Source organism: Protopterus annectens, chromosome 3.part0 (genome assembly GCF_019279795.1).
Source record: "Protopterus annectens isolate FY-2018-M chromosome 3.part0, PAN1.0, whole genome shotgun sequence".
Taxonomy (NCBI): Eukaryota; Metazoa; Chordata; order Ceratodontiformes; family Protopteridae; genus Protopterus; species Protopterus annectens.
In genome coordinates, this window is record NC_056731.1 from 116,211,708 (window position 1) to 116,238,780 (window position 27,073).

Genomic DNA, 27,073 nt, shown 5'->3' on the forward strand with positions numbered 1-27,073 from the left:
ATAAGGTAGGATGATACCTACTAAGATAAACCATATTCAAGAAATGGTATGACTACCAATAAAAACAACATTATTTTGTTTTTAAATGGATGTTTTGTGTTTCATGAAATGCAGATCTAAAAAGGTAAACCACTGCCACTCAATCTGCCTGTCAATCTGCATATCTCTTATTGTTATGTTCATTTCTATCCTGTCTGTACCACAGATGGACTATACTAACTGGAATTATGGCGAACCAAACAATCACCATGGAATAGAGCTTTGTGTAGAGCTCAGACCATCTTCAAGAATGTTTTGGAATGACAGACACTGTGAATATTTTAATGACTGGATCTGCCAAATTAAGAAAGGTATGTATCCCCATCCATGTGGGTAATGTAAATGAATGGATAAAGCTGCATGTTTGAAAAAGGAGTGACCGCAGGTGCTGTTCTAGTATGCTTGGAAGTACTGGCTCTATATATCTAGCATGCATGGAATTTGCAGCATCTAAAATATTTACTGACAAAATTCATAATCCTTTAGTGATAGGCAGAAATATTAACTTTCATGACATCAGCAAAATTCCATTTGGAAAAGTTCACTCATCTATAATGTGCCAGAACTACACTTTGCATAACAATATACTACATTGTTTAATTTAGTACAAAGACTACACTTGTGTTAAAGCATTAATATATACAGTAGCTTTGCAGTTATATGTAGTATATAGAGTTCTGCAACTGCACTTTGAATTCCTAAAAAAAAAAAAAAAAAACTGTTTAATCACCACTCATAAGAAAAGTGATTTACAAAGTTTTGTGAAGCACCTTTTAGCACTGTTACCCTCTACTATGGTTCTAGAGGATAAAGTTGGCCAGTGTCAACCGCACAGAACAATGATATGTTATAACAGCTTTAAAAGCTGTAAAACACATAGACACTCAAAATATTGTGGCAGACTGAAGTGCTTAACAGCTTTTAAAGACATTCATTCATCAAAGGGACACTTCGCTTCTGGCTGCAAGGTAGTGGTAAGCTTTATGGCTATCAAGACTGTAAATCACCTTTGCACTCCTACACTTTTTTTCCTTGCAACTAGTATTGCTTTGGAGTTTCCATGTACTACAGAGAAATATTATCAAGACTATCTGACCATAACTCTCTGTTTATGTACCCTTGATATGGACATAAAGATTCACCTCTTGAGTTGAATTTCTTGACATCTATTTCTTGAATGCCTAACAAACAGGTTATCATTGGAGATCGAATCATACAATACTCTTCAACTCAAGGCTAAATCCTTATTGTTAGTAAAGCAATTATGTGGCTAGGAATGGTGTAGAGCATATTCTTTCTTGATATTCCATGACACAAATACCCGGCATGACTTTGTTTTTTTTTTCCCTTTCATTTCAATGTTACAAAGTCTAGGATTCAGACATGCAATACAAGGGGAATCTTAACACAGTTGTTTTCCCTTTTTTAGATCATGTGAATAGTGAGGATTTCCACCAGCAGGAGCCTCAGTACAGAGGGCAGTTTTGCAGACAGAGCTGAATGCTAATCTGGCAGTCTGGGGGAGCAGATAATGCTAACTATCCACATGCTCTACCCCAGAGATACCTGCGGCTCCTGATTTATGCTGCCAAGCGATTCAGAAAATTGCTCAGCTGTGTCAGTTTTTCACTGTTGGAAGAAAAGGTGAACTCCATTAAACGACAGATGATCAACTGTGGGAAGGGATTTTGTGTGTGTTTGTGTGTGTGTGTGTGTGTGTGTGTGTGTGTGTGTGTGTGTGTGTGTGTGTGTGTGTGTGCATGTGTGGTGCACATAAGCAGCTGAATATGAGTATGTATATGAGTGACTGTAGGGGAGTGCCTTTAATGAGATGCAGGGGCCACTATGGAGAATACTACTACAGTCAGGTCTGACAGCACTAGTGTCACCAAAAGTGCGATTCATTGATATACTACTGAGCTGATAGTGAGACCTTCTTCCTTGCAGCCTAGTCTGTCTCTGAATTATATTTTCTTACCATTGTTGTAATTGATCTTCCTGCAGTAGGCATTTACCATGAGTTGTGAGATTTTGAATCTGGGGCACATCACATGTCTTGATGCATTCAGGGCATTTTCAGAAGAAATATTGGTATTACTGGGCAAGAGATGTGCTTCTTAGTTAACAAAACATATGAAAAGTGGAAGATGGTTACAATGTTTGCAGAGAAAAATAGCATTTTTCTAGAAGAGATAGTTTATAAGTAAAGTACAGTTGTGTACCTACCATAAATGTAGATGTTTGAGTGTATTCACTGTTGCAGTCATTACAATTGGGTTATCCTGCTGGCAGGCAACCCTCAGTTGGCCTGAATTCCAAAGTCTAGGTCTGGCGTCGGTTGCTGTCACCTCCTCCCTGACATCAGTGCACCAGGGGTATAAAAAATGCAGCCTACGCCATTTTATTCAGTTTTTCTTGTCCTAGATGTCAGGTGCCCCAAAAATGGTAGGCTAAATTATGCCAATAAGCATGCATGCAAAAAACAACTTTTCCTTCATCTACAAGCAAATACACCACATAGGTTGTATAGGATAGAGAAGTACAGATAAATCCCAGCAAAGAAAGAGGGTATGGAGGGAGGGTAACCTGGACTGCAACAGTGAATACACTCGAACATCTACATTTATGGTAGGTATACAACTGTACTATGTTCATCATGTTTCACTGTTGCAGTCATTACAATTGGGTTGAATCCCAAAGCTAAGGTTGGGAGGCTGGTGCTAAATAGGATTAGGGGAGGCTATCAGGCCCTGCAGAACTGCAATGGCAAAGCCTGCCCTGGATTTAGAGTAGAGAGGTAAGTGATAGTGCTTGTAAAAGTATGCACTGAACTTCAAGTTGCAGCCTCTAAGATGTCTTTGGTTGGTACTCCTCTGAGGAAGGCTGCTGAAGTGGCTGCTGCTCTGGTTGAATGTGGCCTAATGTCCTTAGGCACTGATTTGCCATGATGTGAATAGCATAAACGAATACAGTGGCCTATCCACTTTGAAATAGTCTGCTTTGAGATAGGCCTTCCTTGTGATGTTGCTACATATGACAATAGAAGCTATTCAGTCTTTCTGATAGCTTTGGTTCTGTCCAAGTAGAAGCGTAGCTGTCTGTGAATGTCCAAAGAATGCAGAATTCTCTCACCCTTATTCTGTGGTTTTGGATAAAAGGTAGGCAAATGAATTGTTTGGTTAAGGGCCACACTGGAGACTACCTTAGGTGTAAATAGGTTCATAGATTAATACTAGGCTAACTGCCCTTGCGAGACATTTTTAAGCCTAGCCAATTATCCCCTGTGAGATTCAAACTCTGTACTCTGTAAGGCAAACACCTTAACCATTAGGTCACCCTCCCTACCTAACTGAGATGCTGGAGAAGGGCCTTTCTTTTTCATCAATTAAAATTCATGCCTCTGCCATTTCAGCTCATTATAATACAGAAACCCTATCAGGATGGAAAATGATAAAGGGTTCCACAGCCATGAGAGCCTGTAACTCTGAGACTCGCCTAGCGGAGGTTATTGCTAGGAGCAGAGCTGTTTTACAGGATAAAAAATTGATATCAGCTGCAGAGGCTGGTTCAAACGGAGTCAATGTAAGTTTTTCCAAGACATAGTTTAGGTCCCATGCAGGCATTGGTGCTCTTCTAGGAGGGGTCTTATGTTTTTGGCCCCTCTGAGGTACTGCCTTAGTAATGGATGAGAAAAAATAGGTGGTTCTGTATTATAATGAGCTGAAATGGCAGAGGCATGAATTTTAATTGATGAAAAAGAAAGGCCCTTCTCCAGCATCTCAGTTAGGTATTGAAAAATCTGAGGAATATTTGGAGCAGTCATATCAAAATCTTGTGCCTGGTTCAAAGCACAGAATCTCTTCCATTTTTCTGCATAAGATTTCCTGGTGCTAGGCCTCCTGGCCTCCAAAATAACATCCATCACAGCTTTAGAGAGGGGTGTGCCTTGAGAGGCTACATTATCCGTCATGCTGCCAGGTTTAAGGTCTTTAGTTGGCTGTGCAGTATCTGACTGTCTTGTTGAGTCAATAAGTGAGGGATTTGAGGTAATGTCCTAGGTGGGCATTGAAACAAGCTCTTTAGGATTGGGTACCAGTGCTGGCTGGGGAAATCAGTATCCTATTGAGTTTCTCTTGTCTGACCTTTAGGAGTACCTTGGAGAGGAGAGGCAGAGGAGGAAAAGCATATACTGTTAGATTTTTCCAGTTGAAAGACAGAGCATCCACTTTCCATGCTAGCTTGTGATAAGTCCTTGTGCAGAATCTTTGCAGTTGGTAGTTGTGAGGGGAGGCAAAGAGGTCTATGTCTGGGTATCCCCAGGTCCTTGTTATCATGCTGAATACTTGTGGATCCAATTTCCACTCATGGGGATCCATTAGGTTTCTGCTCAGTTCGTCTGCCAGAGTATTTGTCCTTCCTGGCAGGAATTGTGCATGCAGATGTACTTGGTAAGTCAATGCTGTATCCCACAAGTTTATGGATAGTCTGCAGAGGGGGTAGGAATGCATGCCTCCCTGCTTGTTTATGTACCACATGACTGTGGTATTGTCCGTCTTTATTAGCAGTTGTCCTGGATGAAGAAGGTCCTTGAAGGCTGTCAGGACATTCTGAACAGCTAGCATCTCTTTTTGATTGATATGTAGAAGCATTTGACTTGCGGACCATATGCCCTGAATACATCTTCATGCCATATGGGCTCCCCAGGCATAATCTGATGCATCTGTTGTCAATGTCTGCCTGGCTGTGGGTAAGGTGAATGGCTGTCCTGTGTTGTGGTGACAGGCTTTTGCCCACCATAGAAACTCCTATTGCAGGCAGAGAATGAGGTTAATTATTGTTTCCAGGCTGTGACAATGTTGAGTCCAAACATTTTTTAGATACCATTGAAGTTTCCTCATATGCAGTCTTGCATATGGAATTAGCAGAATGCAGGATGCCATGAAACTCAAAGCCTGCAGAATTTTTCGTGCAGATAACTGGGTCTTTGTTGCCAACATTTTGAAATAAGTAGTCAGTTGTTTGTGCTTGTCTGGCATGAGATAAGCCATCTGGGCAGTTGTAATTAAGCTTGCACCCAGGAATATTATCTCTTGAGAGGGTACGAGTTTTGATTTCTTTTCATTTACTGTGTACCCCAGACTTGTTAGCAATTTCTTTACAGATGCCAGATGCTATAGTAGAATGTCCTTGTTCTCCGCTTGTATAAGGCAGTCGTCCAAGTAAGGATATATTCGTATTCCTCTTTGTCTGTAAAATGCAATTACTGGTGCCAGGCACTTTGTGAAAACCCTGGGTGCAGTAGATAAGCCAAAGGGCAGTGCAGAGAACTGGTAGTGCATTGAGCCAGCCTTGAATCTGAGGTATCTTCTGCATGTTTGTCTGATTGGCACATGCAGGTATGCCTCTTTTAGATCTAAGTTCACAAGCCAAGCCTTCTTGCCCAGCATGGGCAAAAGCTGCTGTAGAGTCAACATTTTGAATTTTGGAATATCCAGATATGTGTTTAGAATAGACAGGTCCAGTACTGGTCTCCAGGCTTTGTCATTTCTGGGTACCAAGAAGCGTCTTGAATAGAATCCTTGTCCCTGCTCTTGCTCTGGCACTTGTTGAATGGCCCTCATGTCCATGAGGGATGAAACGTGTTTTTGTGCCTCTGCCCATTGATTCCGTGGCAGGTTTGGCATACCGTTTAGCTTTGGCAGGGTGTGAAAGTGGAACCTGTAGCCTTGTGACACTATATTCAGAACCCATTTGTCCTGGGTGACCATTTGCCAATTTTGTGAAAAAAGTGCTAGTTTTCCCCCCAAAGGGGCTGCCAAAAGGTAAGTGCTTGGTGCTGGAAGTGGAAAGTCATTGAGACTGTTTCCTGTATGGCTGTGATTTTTCCTCTCTGCTCTTGGAGGTAGAAGCACCCCATTGTTTAGGCCTGTATGAACCCTGGGGCTGTGATCTGCCTCTGGGGCATCTGTACCTGCCCCTTTGTGGTCTATCTGATACTGGAAAGGACCAATTCTTTGTGGGCCAGTTCCTGCTAAATCTGGGAGGCTGTACCTGTAAGAAATCTTTGACTGTTTGCATAGATTTAGCTTTGTCCTCCATTTTCTTCAATACCTCATCTGCTTTAACACCAAACAAAGTATCATGCTGTAAAGGAGCATCTAATAGTTTTGCTTTAACATGATCAGGCAGATTTTGTTCTTTTAACCAAGCATGCCTCCTAATGACAGAACCTGTAACAGCGGCCCTGCAGGAGGCCTCAAGAGAATCAAAGCCACATTGCAAAGTATGCTTTCCAACTTGTTCAGCTGCATGCAATAAATCCTGCATTTCTTTATTGTCTGCACATTCTGTATTTGCTGACATTTTCTGTTTAAGCAAGGACATAAGATATTGTTGATACTTAAGCATATGGAATTGGCAATTTAAGGCTCTTACCACCAAGGTAGTAGAGGTATAAATCTTTTTTCCCCATCTGTCTAGGGCCCTAGAATCCCTGTCAGAGGGAATAGGGTTTTTTGCAGAAGAAGCCTTGACCCCCTTGGGACCCTGAGAGATGGTTTCTTGGTCAGCTGCAGGGTTCTTATAGAGAAATTTATGTGAATCTGGAACCCTATAGTATTTGTCTGGTTTAACAGGGGCTGGCGGTAGAGAGTCTGGAGAAAGACTAGATTCTGAAAATACATCATCTACAATGTCTAAAACAGACAGGATATCAAGGGGCCTGTGCTGGGGTAATAAAAGGAAGTCTCGGAGCCTTTTCTTGGATTCTGAGTAATCTTGGCTCTCCCAGTGGAAATGCTCCCTCATAGTATGCAGAGTTTCCCCAAAAGAATAATCCTCAGGAGGAGAGGCTGAAGGTATAGATTCTTCAGCATCAGAATCCTCATAAGGAAGAATAGGGTAATCCTGTTCAGAGGAGGAATCAGAGGAACTGGAAACCTGGTCTGAAGATTCATATTCTAACTCTTGCCTAGGCTTCTTATCAGGAGGGGGATGGGATCCCCTGATCAAAGTAATAAGGTCTTCGGCCAGTTTGAGCATCAGTTTTTTAGGCATGGAGGCCTGTCCAGGTGAATGCTATACTTGTTTCTTTGTCTTTAGAGCTGCTTTGGTCTTTGTCTTTGCTGCTGAAATAGGTTTCACATATAGCTGTGTAGGCCTGAAAACACCCTCAGAAGCCGATGCCTGCTCAGCGGCTCCAGACCCATCTGAGGGAATAGGTTCCGAGTGTCCAATACTTGAATATCCAGAGGCCTAGTTGGCTCCACGTGGGAGTCAGAAGTGGCCTGTGGCTCTGAGGTATCCGGCGTCAGGGGCTGCAAAAGTGCCTCACTGAGAACCGGTGAACCGGTGACAGGCCTAGAAGAAGCCTCGTCATCGGTTTTGGATCTCGGATGCCTGCCCTTCTCTTTTTCCTTACGTTTTTTCTATACTCCGGTAGTCGGTTGATCCAACGGCATTATATAGTTAAATCGTCTGTCAAAGTAATGGAATGCAAAATCGTACCGACGCTTAATAGTGCGTTGGTTAAATCTAGCACAAAACCGACAACTAGCAACGTTATGATCAGGGTCTAGGCAAGGAATACAGTAAGATTGAAAATCCTTATGAGGTATTTGCTTCCCACAAGAAATACAATTATTAACTTTTTCTGACATCAGTCTGGAGCAAGAAAAAAGTTTCCCCAATGGGGTACTTAGCTTTAATGAAAACTTCGAATCTGAATTTCGTATTTGAAAAACTCAGGAGTTGGCCGACCGGCACTTGCGAACTGCTTGTTTCAGGCACCGCGCAGCAAGAAATATGGAATAAAATGGCGTTGGCTGCATCTTTTATACCCCTGGCGCACTGACGTCAGGGAAGAGGCGACAGCAACCGACGCCGGACCTAGACTTTGTAATTCAGGCCGAATGAGGGTAGCCTTGCCAGCAGGATAACCCAATTGTAATGACTGCAACAGTGAAACACGATGAACATCTGTATTTATTTTCATCTGTTGACACTAAAAATAAAATCATAAGTCCATAACTATTAAAATAATACTACTGATAGAAATTTGTAACTAGTATTAAAATCAATAAGCAGAAAAAAGAGTATTTTACTTTTTGTTTTTCAAACAACTTTATTAAATAATCACTTAAGACATACTCCAGGATTCAATAGAATCTGTGTATTTATTTATTTTATTTATTTATTTTCATTTGTTGACCGGGAGAGCCCACTGGATCATGGTTACCCATTTTCAGTGGAGGCCCGGGGACAAAAGCTCCATAAAAGTTTACATTAATGATAATAGTAGTAAATAAGTGATGTTACATAATAGAGAACATTAAGAATGTAACAGAAACAGAAAAAAACATAGTTTCTTGTGTAACATTCCTTGCAAAGGAAAAATGAAGAATGATAAGAAAGGGAGAGAATAGTATACTTTAGAGTGACAGATACTAATAGATAATTTCACCATTTTCAGTAAGATATAGAGATATACATTTATTTTTGAGAGACAGAATAGGATCTATGAGCTGGGGGGTGGTTAGGCAGGAGCATGAGAGAGGCATTCCCATTTGGAGGACAGGTGGGAGACCAGGTGGGTCTTAAAGTTGTTGTGGTTAGACATGTTGCGTAGTGCAGTGGGGAGAGAGGTCCATAGTTTAGCTATGGTGCAGGATAGCAGTAAATGGCCAGGGGGGAATGAGAGGGTTTGTATACATGTAGGAGATTTTGGTTCTCGGATCTTAGGGCGTGGGAGGGTGTGTAGGGTATTAGGGATGTGGATAGGAAAGGTCAGTCAGCTGGTTTAAAGATCAGCTTGTGTGTGGTGGTAAGTTGCAGATATCTGAGGTAGGTGGGCAGTTCTAACCATTTGAGGGTGTGTAGGGAGTGGCAATGATGAGATGAATTTCTGGTGTTGTGGCAAATTTGCAAATTTTATGGTAGCAGGACTCAAGTTTGGGACGTAGGCCTAGTTGGAGGATGGAGAATAAGGGAGCACCGTACATGAGAGAGGGAAGGAGGAAGGTAGATGCAAGTGTTTACCAGGAGGAAGGGTTGAGATAATGGTTGTGTCTGTAGTGGAGACCAATTTTTTTGATGGGTTTTCTTAATAGTTGAGTGTATGTGGGAGTCAAACTTTAGGTTTTCATCAATGATGATGCCTAGCAGTTTGGTACTGGGAACTATTTCAAGAGGGGTGTTATTTTACCTTATAATGGAGAAAAGGTTTTTGTCAAAAGTGGAGTTTCTAGTGGGTGTAAAAACCATTAGTTTTGTTTTGCTGGTGTTAAGGGCAAGGTGATTTGATTGCATCCAGGATTCAGTTTTGGAAAAGGCAAGTTGGGTTTTTAGTAGTAGTTCAGAGGGGGAAGAGGCAGAGCAGATGATGGTGGAGTCATCTGCATACTGGATAACAGAGGCTTCGGGAATGGAGAGGTGGAAGTTATTGATACATATATTAAAGAGTAGAGGGCCAAGTATTGAGCCTTGAGGAACACCGGTTTGTGTAGGTAGGAAAGATGAGGTAGATTCTTTCCACTGGACTGCTTGTTGGGGGTTGGATAGCTAGCTGGTGAACCAGGTAAGGGGGAGGGAGAAAGGTGTAAGAATGAGAGGTGGGAGAGGAGTAAGGAGTAGGAGATGGTGTCAAATGCCTTAGATAGATCTAAAAACAGTGATGATGCATATTTTCCCATGCACGTGCTAGGCTGATGGTCTCAAGAAAGGAAAGGAGTGCAGTCATGGTACTATGGCCAGGGCAAAAACTGTGTTTGGTATGGGAGAGGAGGTTGTTCTGAGTTAGGTAATGTATGATTTGTAAATGGATGGGGTTTCAGTGTTTAGAGAGGCCCAGTTAATGTTCATATCACCAAGGATATAGGTTTCTATTTTGATATTGAGTGTAGGCTGTGTAGTAGTAGATTGATATTGAGTGTAGGCTCCGCGCAAAGCGTACACTGAGTTTACATGTTTGAGTGGTGGTGCACAGTGAGCAGCAGCATGCACCACCACACAATGCATATTCATGCCTTGTTTGAGCTAGGTTTCATGCCTGGCAACAGTGTTGCTGGCAAGGAAAAGGTGTAAGTGAACACAGATAGCAATAGTGTTGAAAACAGATCACTTAGAGTCTGCAGTTTTGCGTGAAATGCTACAATGATCACAAGGGCTTCACAGATAGCTGTCAATCTGTTAGTTCAACACATCTGCACAAAGGCCAGCATAATGCAGGGACACATAACCAGAAATAGGGACATATTTGACACAGATGTGTCATAGAAATGTAGCAGAATGAAACTCAGACATACATCTCAACCCCTTAGAGCAAGGAATCTGGACAAAGCTATAAATAATGATGGGACAAAGGCCCGAAAACAGGGACAGATTTTAATATTGCTCTTACAAACTTAGAAAGTTGATAGAATGACAAGTTTCACAGCAGCATAAATTTATTAAAGAGCATGAAGTTTGAAACTCAAATGTCTGTCATTATTTTATGACTTCAATCCACAATGACATGTCAGTGATTTGCAAGAAAACCAAAATTTTATGATGAAAATGTCAAAAATATGAAACAAAAACTGGACATTCTGCAAACATCAGGACAGTTGAGAAGTCTGAACTGAAATATATGTAATATTGAGTGACATCAGTCGAGAGATATCCCAGTGATATGGCAAAAAGCCACAAATTTTATATAGAACACATCTGGACATCCTGGGAATATCTGGATAGTTGAGAGGTATGAATGTGATGCATATGGTCTAAACACAGTATAGGACAGTCTATCTACAGTGCGAATATTTGATATCCCATTCCTGGCATTCTGTACTGAAGCTTTGTCAGTGGTCTTTAATGGTACATGAACACTCAGGGGAAATGCACGTATTTAATAGAGATACACAGATGAATTGTAGGAATGAACACAGGGAAAGAGGACAGGTGAAACAACCTAATGTACACAGATAAGGCCATGACAATGGAAAGTGGTTGATGCAGCAAAACCAGTCACATATATACATAGTACAGTAGGGACTGTACAGTGAAAATGTGTTTTATTTGACTGTCACACAAGGTGATATAACAATAGGTAGGATGTCTGTGTGAGATGAGCATCCTTACATGAATAATACAGATGACGTCTATCGGGGATGTTATATAAAATAGTGGTAGGGTGCATATTGTGAAGCTGCGCAAACTGATGTGTATGAACAAGAGTGTAATCTCAGCAGAGGTCTCCAGCAGATGGGGCATAGGTAAAGGCTCATGGACAACATTAAAAGACGCAACCACAATCTTGGACAATATCAGAATAATACCACCAGTAATCCCATGCCTCTGACATAACATATGTGATTTAGAGTGATAGATGTCTGCACAACCACACCTGAACAACTATTAATGATACATCCACACTGTATGATGGTAACCACTCACATTCTCCTGGCACTGTAACATCTGCTGGAGGCATTAGGAGGGACACTGCTATACCTGTATGCAGCATTATGAGCAATACAGGCTATTTGACTGGTGTGCATGGCATATGTATATATATATATATATATATATATATATATATATATATATATATATATATATATATATATGGGACAATCGACACTGTCATGAATGTTACCAATGCCATTAATGTTGTGAAACACCCATGTATGTAGTGTGTGCATCAGCAGAACAGGTAACACAAATGCATCTGGTGTAACTACTTCATTGGTGTTCCACATCATCAGACACTCACGTATATTCCATAAAAAAATACCTAGGTTTGGTCGATAAGGCATGTGACAGTGTGGTATGACAAAGGTGTTACACTTCAGTTGCACATCAATGGAAGATGTATATGGGGAGGTAGATGAAGAAGGGTGCATTGTATTCTGTTATTGGTGCGATGAAGGCTGGGAACTATGAAGGTATTTTGGCTTCTGATATAGATGTCGTTCACATACCCAGCACTTGTGTTACATTCAGGGGAGTAGTCAGCACTGTGACCACATGTTGGTGGATGTTCCACTTACTTTGTACACCAGGACACTCACATACCTATTGGGCTGATTTTAGGGTGTGATGCCCACATTATACTTGGGTTGTGTGTTTGTTTTTCCAACGTAACAAATTCCCACATGTGTTCTTGACATTGCAGGTGTTGTCATGGCTGTGGCAGCAATGTTTGGTATGTGTTGATACTGTATGTATTATATGTCACAGTTGGAGTCAATGATTGCCCACAGTCTGTAGGTCTTCAGGCAGCTGTTTGGACACAAAATTGTATATAACCTGTGATGTCCATCACTTAAATAATGGACAGGAAAGGGCCTAGCTGACCTGATCACTGATCCTGAGATACAGGTCACTTTACACATTTCAACATGGTGAGATGCCACATATGCGAAACACTGGTCTACCCACTTGATGATATAGCTGTGTATGGCCATATATGACAGTGTTGATTAAATACCTCAGTGTGGATTTGTGCGAAATGCCTACAGCTGGTCAAGTTCTACAGGGTGATACTGTTGTCATAATGCATGCCCTCAATGACCTCTTCCAGGACAGTTATCAGATGTAAAAAAGAGAAATACAGGGCCTCCAAACCGTGCCATGATGTATGTGGCTAGATTAAAAACCATATTGCTGTAATCTGTCTCTCATAGGATTAGGTGACATTGGCCTGGTCTTCAGGCCACTCTCTGGCCCTGCCCTGGTGGGAGTACTGTATATACACAATTTTGATGCAGCTGATGACATCAACAGTGTCTGTTGAGGAGAATATGCAAATAACTGTGTCCTACATGCTTGTATAAAAGGCTGTCTGTAAGGTGAATCAGGAATGCGCACAGATACACACACACGCACACACACACACACACACACACACACACACACACACACACACACACAACCACACGAGTTGATTACAATGTGAAGAGAGCCCCTATAGATGTACACAGACTGCAGAACACAGTACTTTACACAAGCACCATGGCAAAAATCTGCCTTGAAATGTCTCATACAACACTTTATACTTGATGATGCCAACAATGCCTGTTGAGAAGAATATGGTAATAACAGTGTCCCACATGCTGGTGTAAAAGGTTGTCTGTAATGTCAAGCAAGAGTACACACACACACACACACACACACACACACACACACACACACACACACACACACACACACACACACACACAGTGTTGACTGCAGTGAGACAAAAACCCTACCTAAGTACATAGATTACAGAACACAGTACTTTACGGAAGCAGCTCGGGACAAGTCTGAATATTACAAGAGTGCATGTAAACTTATAGTAAATGTCATCATAGGCCATGTGGGCGAGAAGATCTTGGGAGGCCTGCATGAAATGGATCTCTAGGCATGTGTAAGCATCAAAATATTGTCAATCCATGGCAATGGAACAGTAACTGTAGGATACACACTTCTGCTCTTCTCTCTATATGCGCACACACACACACACACACACACACACACACACACACACACACACACACACACACGCGCGCGCGCGCGTGCATTTGACTGCATTGAGAACAGAACCCCTACCTGTCTAAGTACATAGACTACAGAACACAGTACTTTATGCAAATGCTGTGGCATAAGTCTGACTTTTACAAGACTGCAGGTCAACTTATAGTAAATAACATCAGCAGGCCATGTGGGAGAGAAGATATTGGTAGGCCTGCATAGTTTCATAGTAGGCTACTAGACTAATGGCCCTAGGGTGGTTACAAACCTAGCTGTGTAAAAACACAAGTACTTTTATTGAGCATAGTCAGATGGTCATTGTTAGCAGAGCAATTTTGGGAACAGCAACAACTGGCCTTGTCCATGAGGGACATAGGTGCCACCTCAGAGGTGGCTTTACAAAGAAAGAATAAGAAGTTCAAATGTACAGGATAAGAAATGGGATGAGGTAAATACAGACTGAAAGAAAGTTAAGAAAAGCCTCTAATGGGAATACCCCAGGCCAAGGTGCAGTCTGGCTAAAAATATTAACATCTTTGCAGGAAAATTTAGCCATGAGTAAGAACTATTTATATGCACACTCCAAACAGACAGCAGTCTGGGTAACAACAGGAAAAACAATGCTCCTTCTTAAGAGTGAACCTGCAAGCTACCCTAAAAATTATAGACCAATAACTTGCCTTCCAAAGACGTATAAACTATACACTGGAATTGATGCTGACAGAGTTTATAGTCATTTAGAAGAAAACTCTATTATGGCAATAGAACAAAATGGTAATAAAAGAAAGTCACATGGAACAAAGGATCATTTGCTATTGAATAAAGTCATAGTGGTGAACTGTAAAAAAGGTGAAGAATCTAAGTATGGCATGGATAGACTACAAAAAAGCATTTGGCAGTATCCCACATTCTTGGATAAAAGAGTGCTTAAAAATGTATAAGATACACTCTACACTGATAAACTACATCACAACAACCATGAAACAGTGGCAAAACACTTTGCAGTTAAGCCATGATAAAGGACAAATTATTATTCCAGGGATAAAAATGCAAAGGGGGATATTCCAGCATGACTCTGTGTCACTGTTGCTCTTTTGTCTTGCCCTTAACCCATTAAGCTGTCTGCTTAATAGATTAGGTCATGGCTATAATTTGACTCTCAGAAAGCAAAAAGGTGTAAAGACTTCTCATATTCTCTTTATTGATGAATTAAAACTGTATAGCTCATCAAATAAGGAACTGAAAGCACAGCTGCAAGTAGTCAAAACTTTTCAGATGATATAAGAATGTCATTTGGTCTTGATAAATTTGCAAAAGCAACCTTTAAAGCAAGAAAGCTGTGGCACCAAGAAAACATCAGTTTTGAACAAGAGTGTGATATAAACAATTTGAGCAAGAGGGAGTGTATAAATATTTGGGAATTGATGAAGGATTGACAATAAAACATGAACAAATGTGAATAAAACTCAATAAGGAGTATTTTTGAAAACTTAAATTAATCCTGAAAACAGTGTTGACATCTAGGGACAAAGTAAAAGCTATAATCCAGTTTGCTCTTCCTGTCCTAACATACAGTTTTGGAGTGATTGACTGGCCCCAAAAGTTTTGGATAGACTGGACAGTAAAACAAGAAGGATGCTTCATGCTCATGAAATGATTTATAAAAATCAGTGCATACCAGATAATATATTACCCTTTCCAAAGGAGGTATGGACCTCCTTGAAATTGATTACATTTGCAATGTTGAACTACATATCTGCTGACCTCACAAGATGCAAACACAGTGAAAGCTTTGAAACATGAGGAGAATAAATCTAAGATGATTTCCCTTCTTAGTCGAGCAGAAGCAAAAAATCATCAAGTGAGAATGGAAATTAAACCAGAAGTAGATAAAAATCAGGCAGCAACTGAATGTGCCAAAAAAACAAAAGAAAGAATATAAGGTTGAAGGATCAGATGAGAAGGCAAGAAATGTGGAAAATGCATAAATATAGTTGCAAGTATAGAAATCCTGGAACAACCTCATGTTGATCAGGACTGAATGCAGGAATGGTTAAAGAGAGGCGAATTCAAACCTAAAGATGAAAGGTTAATATTGATAGCCCATGATAGTGGACTACGTACATGTTGGTTTACAAAGTCCATTGAACAAGTAGGCGAAACAGACAAATGTAAGTTTTGTAAAACAGAACTAGAAACAGTTGCACACCTTGTTTTTGGTTGTGACATACTAATAGCAGAAGGACTGTAATAATGAAAGGCATAATAATGTGGCAAGACTGTTGCACTGGGGATTGTGCAAACATAATATTGAAGTAGCTGAAAAAACACTGGAAACAAGATCCACAAAGCATCACATAAAACGATGAAGGCTACATCACATGGGATCATCCATTACTAACAGTTCAAAAGACAGATTGGGGTGGGAAAATGGCATAGAGGTTAAGGTGTTTACCTTATAAACACAAGGTCCAGGGTTTGATTCTCACATGGGGTAACTGGCTAGGCTTAAAATGGCCCACAAGGGCAGTTAGCCTAGTACTAATCTATGAATCTATGAATCTAAGATGTGAGAAAACCAGATATAGTGGTTCATGAAAAGAAGATGAAAGTAGCCTTGATCACTGAAATTGCTACTCCCAGTGAATACAGTGTCTTGCATACTGAGAGACACAAAGTCATAAAATATCAGGATTTGCAGGCAGAAATGAGAGCAATGTGGAAGAAAGATAAGACAGTTCCATTAGTAATAGAAGCAATGGGTCTTATAAAAAGAATCTACAGTCACATTTAGATATGTTACTGATACATGTAACTCCATTCAAAGGAGTCATTGCTGGACACATTGCAGGAGCTGTGAATATCACTTATGGCTGACATCAAAGATTGAAACAATACTAATTTCATGAATTTTAATCATACTTTTACTTAGGAATGGGGTCCATGCCCATTGTGGTATTAGAAACTCAAAAGATATGGAGAAGTTAAAAAGTGACTTTACAATCACCCAACCAGTTGTCAATGTTCCACTTGGACAGTGTCATTGAGCAGCACTGCTTTTCATGTAATGAACGCTTATTACAGAACAGTGTCAATCACTAGGGGAGATATCTGTCTCCCTAACATGTTCTGTTTATGTCACAGGCTAGGTTGAGAACCCTGGAGCAACTTATTTTTGTCCAATTTGATTTGCAGATGTCCAGCATTTCCAGTAGGGCAGGGTCTGAGACTGCTCTGTAGGCAAGGCATAGGTCCCCTCTCAGCAGCCTTCATCATCATCTTTCAGTCTATCCATGAGTGTCATGTTTGGATGCTCTGGATTCTGCCAGTCACAAACCTGTGTTTCCTCCAATTGCTGCAGGTGTCTGGTGATGTACAGACAGAAAGGAGCATTGTACTCCATTTGTGGTCTGATAAGGGTAGAGAACAGCAGAGCTATGACCTCACTGTTCTTGGATGTGATGTCCATATGAATGAAGTGAGGTTCATAGGTTCATAGGTTCATACTAGGCTATCTGCCCAAGGGCATTTATAAGCCTAGCCCATAGTTATGTGGCTTTTGCCACCCCTTTAGTTTGAATAAAAACTATGCCTATTATTTTGCTGTGCCTCTGTCAAGCAGTGACACTGAAGTAATCCCTGGGGTATATCTGTGATCTCCCATCCATTGGTCAAGATTCCTCTTGAACAAGGCCATCGAGGTGCTCTGCCTCACATGTACCGGGATTTTGTTCCACAGCATAGGGAGTCTCTGGGTGATGAATCTGTCCCTCCAGCACGTTCTATTTATAACCGTGTCGAGGTTTAAGTCTCCGCCCTTGTGGTTCTGAGGGATCTAGATTTTTTGAGGTGAAGCATATTCATCAAATCTGGGTTTGACATGGCCTTATATGTCAGGCACAGGTCACCTCTGAGCAAGCGGTATGAGACTGAATAGAGCTGGAGTTCTTTCAGTCGGTCAGCATAAGACATATTTTGAGACCCTTTATCCTTTTGGTGAGGAACTTTGGGGCCTTTCAAGCTGCAGCAGGTGTCGGGTCAGATACATTCGAATGGGGCATTGTACTCAATCATAGGTCTAATGAGTGATGAGTACAGGGGACGATGACCTCCCTTGATCTAGATGTGAATCCCTTCATGATCAGGTGGGCAATATAGAAGGGTTTCCTAACTACTTTAGCAACATGAGTGTCAAGCGAAGGCTACTGTCAACCTGGGTCCCCAGATCCCTGATGACTTCTTCTGTGCTCAGTGGATTGCCACCTATATGGTAGCTAGGGGTAACCTTGTTTTTCCCGAAAGGTATGACTATGCATTTCTTGGCGTTTAACTTTAGGCCATGGCTCTGGCACCAGTTATCCATTCCTGTGAGGCCCTTCTGAAGGATATCTGTGTCAGATGTGTTTTCGACTATGGCGCCCAGTTTGCAGTCATCTGCAAACTTTGTCAGCCATAACCCTCCTGTGTTTGCTTGTACTTCAGAAAAGTAGATGCCGAACAAGAGTGGACCCAGGACTGAGCCCTGTGGGACACCACTAGTGACAGGCTTTGAGTCTGACATGGCTCCAGCAACTCTGACCCTGTGGGTTCTGTCACTTAGCCAGTTTGCAACCCATCTTGTGATGTATGGGTTTACATTCAAGCTGATGAGTTTTTCGATGATACCTGAGTGGGGTATTGTGTCGAAGGCCTTTGCCAGGTCGAGGTAGGCTGTATGGACTGCCTTTCCCTCATCAATGGCCTTGGTGACTGTCTCGAAAAAGTCAACCAAGTTTAAGAGGCAGGATCTGCCTTTGACAAAGCCAAACTGGGTTGGATCCAGAGTCTGCAAGTTCCCTATGTCTTTATTTATGAGTTCCATTATGATCCTCTCCATGACTTTGCAGATAAGGCTTGTCAAGCTAATTGGGTGGTAATTTCCAGGGTCGGTGGAGGCACCGCCCTTATGAAGTGGGACCACAGTCGCCGTGCGCCACTCCTTGGGTACGTATCCTGAGGTGAGGCTAAGATTAAACAGCTGTCCTAGTTGTGGGTTTAATTCCTCGTTGAGTTCATGAAGCACACAGCCGGGGACACCATCCGGTCCCATGGATGCTGTGTTTTTTGCCTTAGTGAGAGCAGTTCTCACCTGGGCGTTGGAGATGTTTGGGGCTACAATCCTCTGGTATAGATATCTCTCCTTTTGGGGGGGGGGGAGTTTGCACTGAACCTGTCAGCCAGTATGTTGGCAATGTGTAAAGGTTCAGTAATTTTCACATCATTTTGAACTAATGCTGAGCATATCTGGGAGTGTCCTCCTAGGTTTCTAACATAGCTAAAGAAGGCCTTATGATTGTCTTTTGAGTCCTTGGCGATTTTTCTCTCAAAATTTGCCTTGGATGATTTTATGAGAGCTCTTAGTTTTTTACTTATGATGATCAAAGGTGTCTTACCTTTCAAGGATTTTGCTCTATCTTGTAGTAGCTTCCTCCTTTTGTTGTAGAGCTTGTTTATGGCTGGGGTCCACCAGACTGGACGCTTGCCTTTGGTACAGAGATTCTTAGTTTTGTTTGGGATAGCCTGATCCATGCAGTCCTGTAGGTGCTGGTAGAAGGCATTTGTAAGTGATTCAGCGGTTTGAGTAATGTTTACCACTGGTTCAGGGGCCTTAAAGGAGACCACACTAGTTTTTAGAAGTGTGAAGTCAGCTTTTGAGAAGTTTTTCACTGTGGTCTTTTTTGTTTCAGGTGGGGCGGGATGAGGACCTCCAGCGAGATTAGTTTATGATCTGATCTCACCAGTGAGGGGTATACTTCGGTGTTGAACATTTTGATCCCATGTTCGTGATGATGAGATCAAGTATGTTTTCTCCTCTTGTGGGGATGGTGACTAGTTGTTCCATGGCATTTGAGTTTATGAACTCCAGGAATCTTTGGGTTAGAGTGTTTGGGCTTGAGTAGTGTTCCCAGTCTATATTAGGGTAGTTGAAGTCACCTAGTATGATGGTGTTTGGAGATACATTTATCCTCCAATGTTTTCAGGAAGGCCATATGAGGTTCCTGAGTTTGAGAGGGTGGCCTGTAACATGCTACAAATTGCAGAGCAGTCTTGCCTATGGTTAATTGCACCTGGATGGTCTCCGATGCATCGTGCATTGCCACCAACCTTGAGGTGTGGGTGTCCTTTATGAATATGGACACCCCCCTCCTTTCTTGGTGTTGTCCGGATTTTGGGGCGGAGCATGATATGAGGTGAAACCTGTTAGTGCTGGGGTGCTCTCAGGAGCCTTGAACCAGGTTTCTGTCACAGCACAGACATCGATATTCTCCATATTGAGAAGGGCCTCGAGGGCGTGCATCTTGAGATTGAGACTTCTGGCATTGAGCAGCATTACCCTTAGTTTTTTTTCTTTTTGGTATTCTAGGGAGGTAGGTTTAGAATTTGAGCCTTGCCTAAAAAAGGCACTATGGGGGTGGCAAGAGCCTTTGCCAATATCCGGAAGCCCAGGGGTGACAGGTGCAAGCCGTCCCTTGCGAAGCAGCATGGCTTGTCCAGCATGTCATCCCAGGCAGACAGACATTGGATCCCTTTTGAATGACACCAGAATTTAAGCCAATTATTAAAGTTGATCATCTTATCACTGTATTGTGGCATCATTCTAGGTGAAGGTAGGATACTGCTCAAGGTCAGGGTCATACCTGCCTGGGCTACATAATCAGAGAGCTCCTCAATGTCCCTTTTCATGTAGTCCAAGGAGGTACGTCTCAGGTCATTGACACCAGCATGGAAAATGACTGAGTCGTACTTGTACCTGCTGTTGAGAGTCCTGAGTGCTTGCGTTATGTGGCGGATTCTAGCACCCGACAGGCAGCTTACTGTGACCTTCTCCTTACTCAGTCTGGTGAGCGGGATGTCAGTGTGTCTGACTATGGAGTCACCAATGACAAGTGTGTCTGGCATTGTGTTTGGCCTTAAGGGCTGTGACTGTTTGAAACTCTGACTGTGTGGTCTATGTGTTGCATGTGTTGGGTCCTGAGGTGGTAGTTGTTTGGGTGTCTGCTTTGGTGGCCTCTGCTGTTTTGGTAGATTTTTGATCAGAGCCTCCGAGTATGTCTTTGTGTGATTATGTGTATGATTTGAAGTTGTGATGGTACTATGTGTGACTGGGTATGTATTGTGTGTGGTTTCCTTCTCCTCCTGTCTGGTCTTGCCAGTCCTATGTTGAGAGAGCTCAGCCTCCAGTTTGGCCGTATAGTTGCATCTCTCGCATGTATTTGTGTTTTGTGGGAGAAGGAGAGGATTGTCTGTGTACATGAGGCAATTGTAACATTGCCTCAATATTCCCAAATTCACCAGTTGAGCAGGAGAGGACACTAGCAACCGATCCCTCGACATACTAGAAGTAGTAGATAAAAAGACTTTCAAAGGACTCCAGAGGAAGTGGGTTTTAGGCTGGTGGGGTACTATCTATAATAAGAGTGCTTTATCAAGGTGCAAGTACTGTAGGAGTAAGTGCTAGGCTTACAGATAGAGAATAGTCTACTTGGGAATCAAGTAGAGATGACACTTTCAGTTATAGGACACGCTGGTTAGATCAGCAGTACAGCTCAAGGAAGGTAGTTTTAAGGGAAAATTTGAAGAGTGTAATTTAGGTGGCCCGAATAGTTTAACCTTATTTAACCGCCACTGCTCTTGTGTGCAACAGTGGCAACTCCGCGGTTAAACGTGCTAAATCACGCAAACGCGCGTTTAGCGTGTTTTATATCAGGGGGCTGAAAAAAGCTAGGAACTGGCCCAAAACGACCAATAGACTACAAGTTACTGGCTGAAACCTCACAAAACTGGACCAACAGGCAGCTCAATGCTTCCCACTCCCACTGGTAAGCAAGGGAACTTCCTACTTCCAAATTAGGCAAAGAATTACTAACAGGAACTGCAAACAAAGTCCAGGGATCAGCAACTCTGAAACTGGACTACTCTAGCTCAGTAAGGCGGGAAAAACAAGAGATATATATATTTTTTTTCAGAAAACAAGCAGAAACAGATACAGTAGACACTTATAAATGCTATAAATCGGCTATCACAGCCTACAGAAACAATTTGCAACAATTACAGATTTTAAAAGTAACAAAATGAGAATTCAAGTGCAATAACAGAATAAATGCAGACAAACAAATACAATGTATCAGCAAGCAGGCGAAATACAGTCGCTAGGTAATTAGAAGTGGAAAGCCACAAAAAATATACTTAAATCAGGTAAAGTCGCTTTTTTAGCTCTCTGAAGCCTGGATTACTCTGCTGGCCACCACGAGGATCTGTGCTGAGTAGGTACAAGCTGGAAAACGCGCTTTAGCGTGTTTTATATCAGGGGGCTGAAAAAAGCTAGGAACTGGCCCAAAACGACCAATAGACTACAAGTTACTGGCTGAAACCTCACAAAACTGGACCAACAGGCAGCTCAATGCTTCCCACTCCCACTGGTAAGCAAGGTAACTTCCTACTTCCAAATTAGGCAAAGAATCAGTAACAGGAACTGCAAACAAAGTCCAGGGATCAGCAACTCTGAAATTGGACTACTCTAGCTCAGTAAGGCGGGAAAAACAAGAGATATTTTTTTTTTTCAGAAAACAAGGAGAAACAGATACAGTAGACACTTATAAATGCTATAAATCGGCTATCACAGCCTACAGAAACAATTTGCAACAATTACAGATTTTAAAAGTAACAAAATGAGAATTCAAGTGCAATAACAGAATAAATGCAGACAAACAAATACAATGTATCAGCAAGCAGGCGAAATACAGTCGCTAGGTAATTAGAAGTGGAAAGCCACAAAAATATACTTAAATCAGGTAAAGTCGCTTTTTTAGCTCTCTGAAGCCTGGATTACTCTGCTGGCCACCACGAGGATCTGTGCTGAGTAGGTACAAGCTGGAAAACGCGCGTTTAGCGTGTTTTATATCAGGGGGCTGAAAAAAGCTAGGAACTGGCCCAAAACGACCAATAGACTACAAGTTACTGGCTGAAACCTCACAAAACTGGACCAACAGGCAGCTCAATGCTTCCCACTCCCACTGGTAAGCAAGGGAACTTCCTACTTCCAAATTAGGCAAAGAATCAGTAACAGGAACTGCAAACAAAGTCCAGGGATCAGCAACTCTGAAACTGGACTACTCTAGCTCAGTAAGGTGGGAAAAACAAGAGATATTTTTTTTATTTTTTTTTTTTCAGAAAACAAGCAGAAACAGATACAGTAGACACTTATAAATGCTATAAATCGGCTATCACAGCCTACAGAAACAATTTGCAACAATTACAGATTTTAAAAGTAACAAAATGAAAATTCAAGTGCAATAACAGAATAAATGCAGACAAACAAATACAATGTATCAGCAAGCAGGCGAAATACAGTCGCTAGGTAATTAGAAGTGGAAAGCCACAAAAAATATAATTAAATCAGGTAAAGTCACTTTTTTAGCTCTCTGAAGCCTGGATTACTCTGCTGGCCACCACGAGGATCTGTGCTGAGTAGGTACAAGCTGGAAAACGTGCGTTTAGCGTGTTTTATATCAGGGGGCTGAAAAAAGCTAGGAACTGGCCCAAAACGACCAATAGACTACAAGTTACTGGCTGAAACCTCACAAAACTGGACCAACAGGCAGCTCAATGCTTCCCACTCCCACTGGTAAGCAAGGGAACTTCCTACTTCCAAATTTGGCAAAGAATCAGTAACAGGAACTGCAAACAAAGTCCAGGGATCAGCAACTCTGAAACTGGACTACTCTAGCTCAGTAAGGCGGGAAAAACAAGATATATTTTTTTTTTTTAAGAAAACAAGCAGAAACAGATACAGTAGACACTTATAAATGCTATAAATTGGCTATCACAGCCTACAGAAACAATTTGCAACAATTACAGATTTTAAAAGTAACAAAATGAGAAACAAAGTGAGCAATGCAGAATGTGTGTTTCACCACTATGGTCGCATAGTGATAAAATTGCAGATTACTATCAACATGTGCTTCCAAGTCTCACAACACTGTACTAGAGCTTAGAGGGTTGCTATGTATATCATAATTAGCAGGGGTACTTCATTACCAAAGGGGACAATGAGGCATTATTTGCTTTAAGGTTCAGTCCGTAAGTTTAGCACCAATCATTTGTCTGTGTCAGCTCCTTCTGTAATATGTTACCATCATCAGGGGTGTCTATATGAGTGTGTTCAGTTAACAGTCATCTGCAAACTTGGTAAACAACAGGCCATCTGCCATTACCTGCACTTCAGGGAAGTAGTTTCCAAAGAGTTGGGGGTCCAGCACAAATCCTTGTGGTATTCCACTGGTAAGTGGCTAGCGGTGAAGGTGCAAACCCCAACTTTGAGAGAGTGTGTTCTGTTGGTGAGCCAGTTGGCAATCCATCTAGTACTGTATGGCTTAATTTGCAGATGGGAAATCTTCACTATGAGAAATGAATGGAGGATAGTATCAAAGGCGTTGTGTAACTCAGCACAAGCTGCATGTCCTGTTATTCCTCATGCAAGTCTTTGGAGTCAGTATTAAAGAAGTCCACAAGGTTCAATAAACAAGATCATCCCTTGACAAAAAGAAAATGGGTTGGGTCAAGTGTGTTGAAGGTCACCTATGTCCATGTGGATAAGGTTCATGCTGATTCCTTCCCTAGCCTTGCAGATGAGGCTTTTTAGGCTTATGGGCAATAGTCATAGTTCTGCATGTTACCAGATTGATGTGCATTGCATATCACACATTTGATATTACTAGACAGGAAATGGACAAAACACCAGTAATACATAATAATAATTACTTTTCCATAGCTTAGCAAGCAGCAGGTTTGCACAATGGTTGGCAAAATGTATACGCATGTGAGATACACATATTTGCATTAGGCTAAACAGTGTATAAAACAACACCTGCAGCTTAACTGAATCTGTGGCAGCATGTGCTAATGCATTGATATATTCCTTTTCTGGGCCCAGATGGTACTGGCTTCCAATCCAGTTGTAGCTAATAGTTTTAAATACTTTTAATTAAACGTTGATAATGCAATGACATGAATTCTTTGTAGTATGTTTTGCTGTGTGTTGGCATAGCACAGTGGGGTTAAGCGGCATTGCGCAGTGGTAACCGCAGCATTTTGCCACTGCTCACCATTGCAGCGATGCACACCTCTGGGCAAACATGGAGCCCAAAACATGAAGGGATCCATTACCATTTCTGCTACTTATGTGTGTTGTGTTTGATTCTAATTTTTGACAAGATTAAAGTGGTGAAAGTGGGTTAGATAGGAAAATTGTGAAACTGGGTGCAGGGGAAGAACAAAGGGAAAGCAGGACAGGAATGTGCAGGAGGGAGGTAGGAAAGAACCATAGCTATCCATTTCTTTAACAGTGTAAACTGAAAATATGTGCAGGTTATTAACTGAGTTTGGACTGTCACCTCCACAAAGAGGGGTGACCACAATACTATCATGTTGTATACTGAATTGGACTGAATCAAGTGTGTTAAGAAGACATGTGCAAAATGGAGAGCTATGTATGGGACATTTGTTTTTGTGGGACAGGTGCCCATTTATTTTTTTTTTTTGAGAGAGAGAGAGTGGAATGTTGGGGAAGGGCTATAGGTATGTGTGGGTCAGGTAAGGTAAGGTTGAGGAAGCAATTACAGGCAGACAAGACAAACAAGACAAAAAAACTGGTACGTTGATGGATAAAAAAGGTTGGGGGACACCGTGATTGGGGTGAGAACAACTCAGACCCATGGCCATCAAGCTTGGAGACAGTGAGAATTGAGTCCTCACTCACTGGACATCAGTCACCTCACTCCGGAGGTGGCTAAAGTGTTTGGCATCTCCTCCTCCTCCTACTGAATATGAGGGAGAACTGCCTCTCCATCAGGTGTAGGTGTGCACCAGTGGTCCATTGCACCTCCCTTTGCACCACCCCTGGCAACTCGCTGCAGGTGATGAAATCACCACTTCTGATACTGCTTCCAGAGCGTACCACTGGACCAGGATCCAGGCCCAGACTACCTGACGGTGCGGATAGTGCAGAGGCAGTGCTGTCAGGTTGGCTCCCAGATGTGCTAGACATCGATGCTAGAGCCAGTGGAAGAGGGGCAGGCTGATCCAATGGGGCTGGCCTACTTGCTTTGCTATAGAGCATTTAGTGATGTAGTACATATGGATGACATGGACCCATTTTGACAACACAAAATAAAAATAAAAATAAAGAACATAAAAAAATAAAAGAAAATAAAAAGAAAATAACATAAAATAAAAATGAAATAAAACATAAAAAAATAAAACTAAAATAAAAAAAATTTGAAAAATAAAATAAAAGTACATAAAATAAAGAAGAGAGATAAGATTTGGGTGAGAGAAAAAAAGAGATAAAATTAGCACCATCATATTTGACATACAGTGCATTAATACAGTTATACAAGTTTGTTATCTTAAGTTTTACATTTAAGTATACCTCCTGACATACATACTATACCACAGATTGCTGTAAGTAATCCTTGAAATGTGCATCTATTGCACATATGTGTGTTCCAATTATACAGATTACAGTTTACAGAAGGGCATCTGTGCCACTGGTATAGCAGTTTTAATTTCATGTAAATATTATTGAAGAAATAACAAAATTGTACGGTTGTGAATTGTAATATTTGAACCAACAACCTCTGACTAAAGTCTAATATTGGACAGTTACAATTTGTATGTGCTACAGACTAATGCATGCATACCTGCTTTTACAACTGGGATATACATGCTCAGCTTGATACAACTGTATAAAATACTGAAAAAAAGCTATCTTTAACTTTTAATACTACAATAACACTTCTTCTCCGCTGCATACATGCCCTTTGCTTCCCTCATTCTCTCCAATTGAGTTTCATAGGCTTGGACATTAAACTTGCTATCTCTGGCAGCTGGGGAAAGGACAGAAAAGAACAGATGAGCATTTGCATATCAGTCTTGCCTATATTAAGCTTTATAAGTCTTACAAGTACTCTCTTTTAGTTGATGCTTACACAGCTGTTGGATATTGACACTCCTAAATTCCTCCAACCAACAGTCAATAGTATCCCTCTTCCTCCTCTGTAGGTCATTAAAATGATGGACACATTACTGTCCAGTGCATGGGATATCAGTGGCACTGGATACAGCCTGGGCTAAACTATTTCAAGATTCAGACTTGTACTGGGAGCCTGAATAGTCCCCCTGCGGAAGCCTGTGGGTGTGGCGCTTTACTAGGAGTCCAATAAATAGCCTGAACTCCTGGATACCCCACCTCTGTGCCCTAAACCTGGCAGCTGCCCCACAAATACCAGCCATGTCTACCAGCAAACCAAGAGCAATGAAAACTGTTGTTTTCCCTCAAATGCCAATGTTCATGTTTACTCAAGTGCACACACCTGAGCAACACATTTGCACAATGGTAAGCAGAAAGCAGCAGTACCAAGTAGTGAGGAATAAAATAATTGCAATTGGAAGGTTAATCTTTTAACACAATAACAGTGTCTCATCCCTCATGCATATAATTAATATC

The 27,073-nt window shown here is 41.5% G+C and overlaps 1 protein-coding gene across 2 annotated transcripts in view; it reads left to right on the forward strand.

Annotated features, from left to right (window-relative positions):
- Positions 1–27,073, forward strand: part of MRC1 (mannose receptor C-type 1) — a 1,874,292-nt gene that overhangs the window by 867,248 nt on the left and 979,971 nt on the right. For both annotated transcript variants that reach the window (XM_044064625.1, XM_044064626.1), the window contains exon 15: positions 206–350. In XM_044064625.1, the coding sequence (XP_043920560.1) occupies positions 206–350 (145 nt within the window). The remainder of the gene's footprint in view (positions 1–205; positions 351–27,073) is intronic.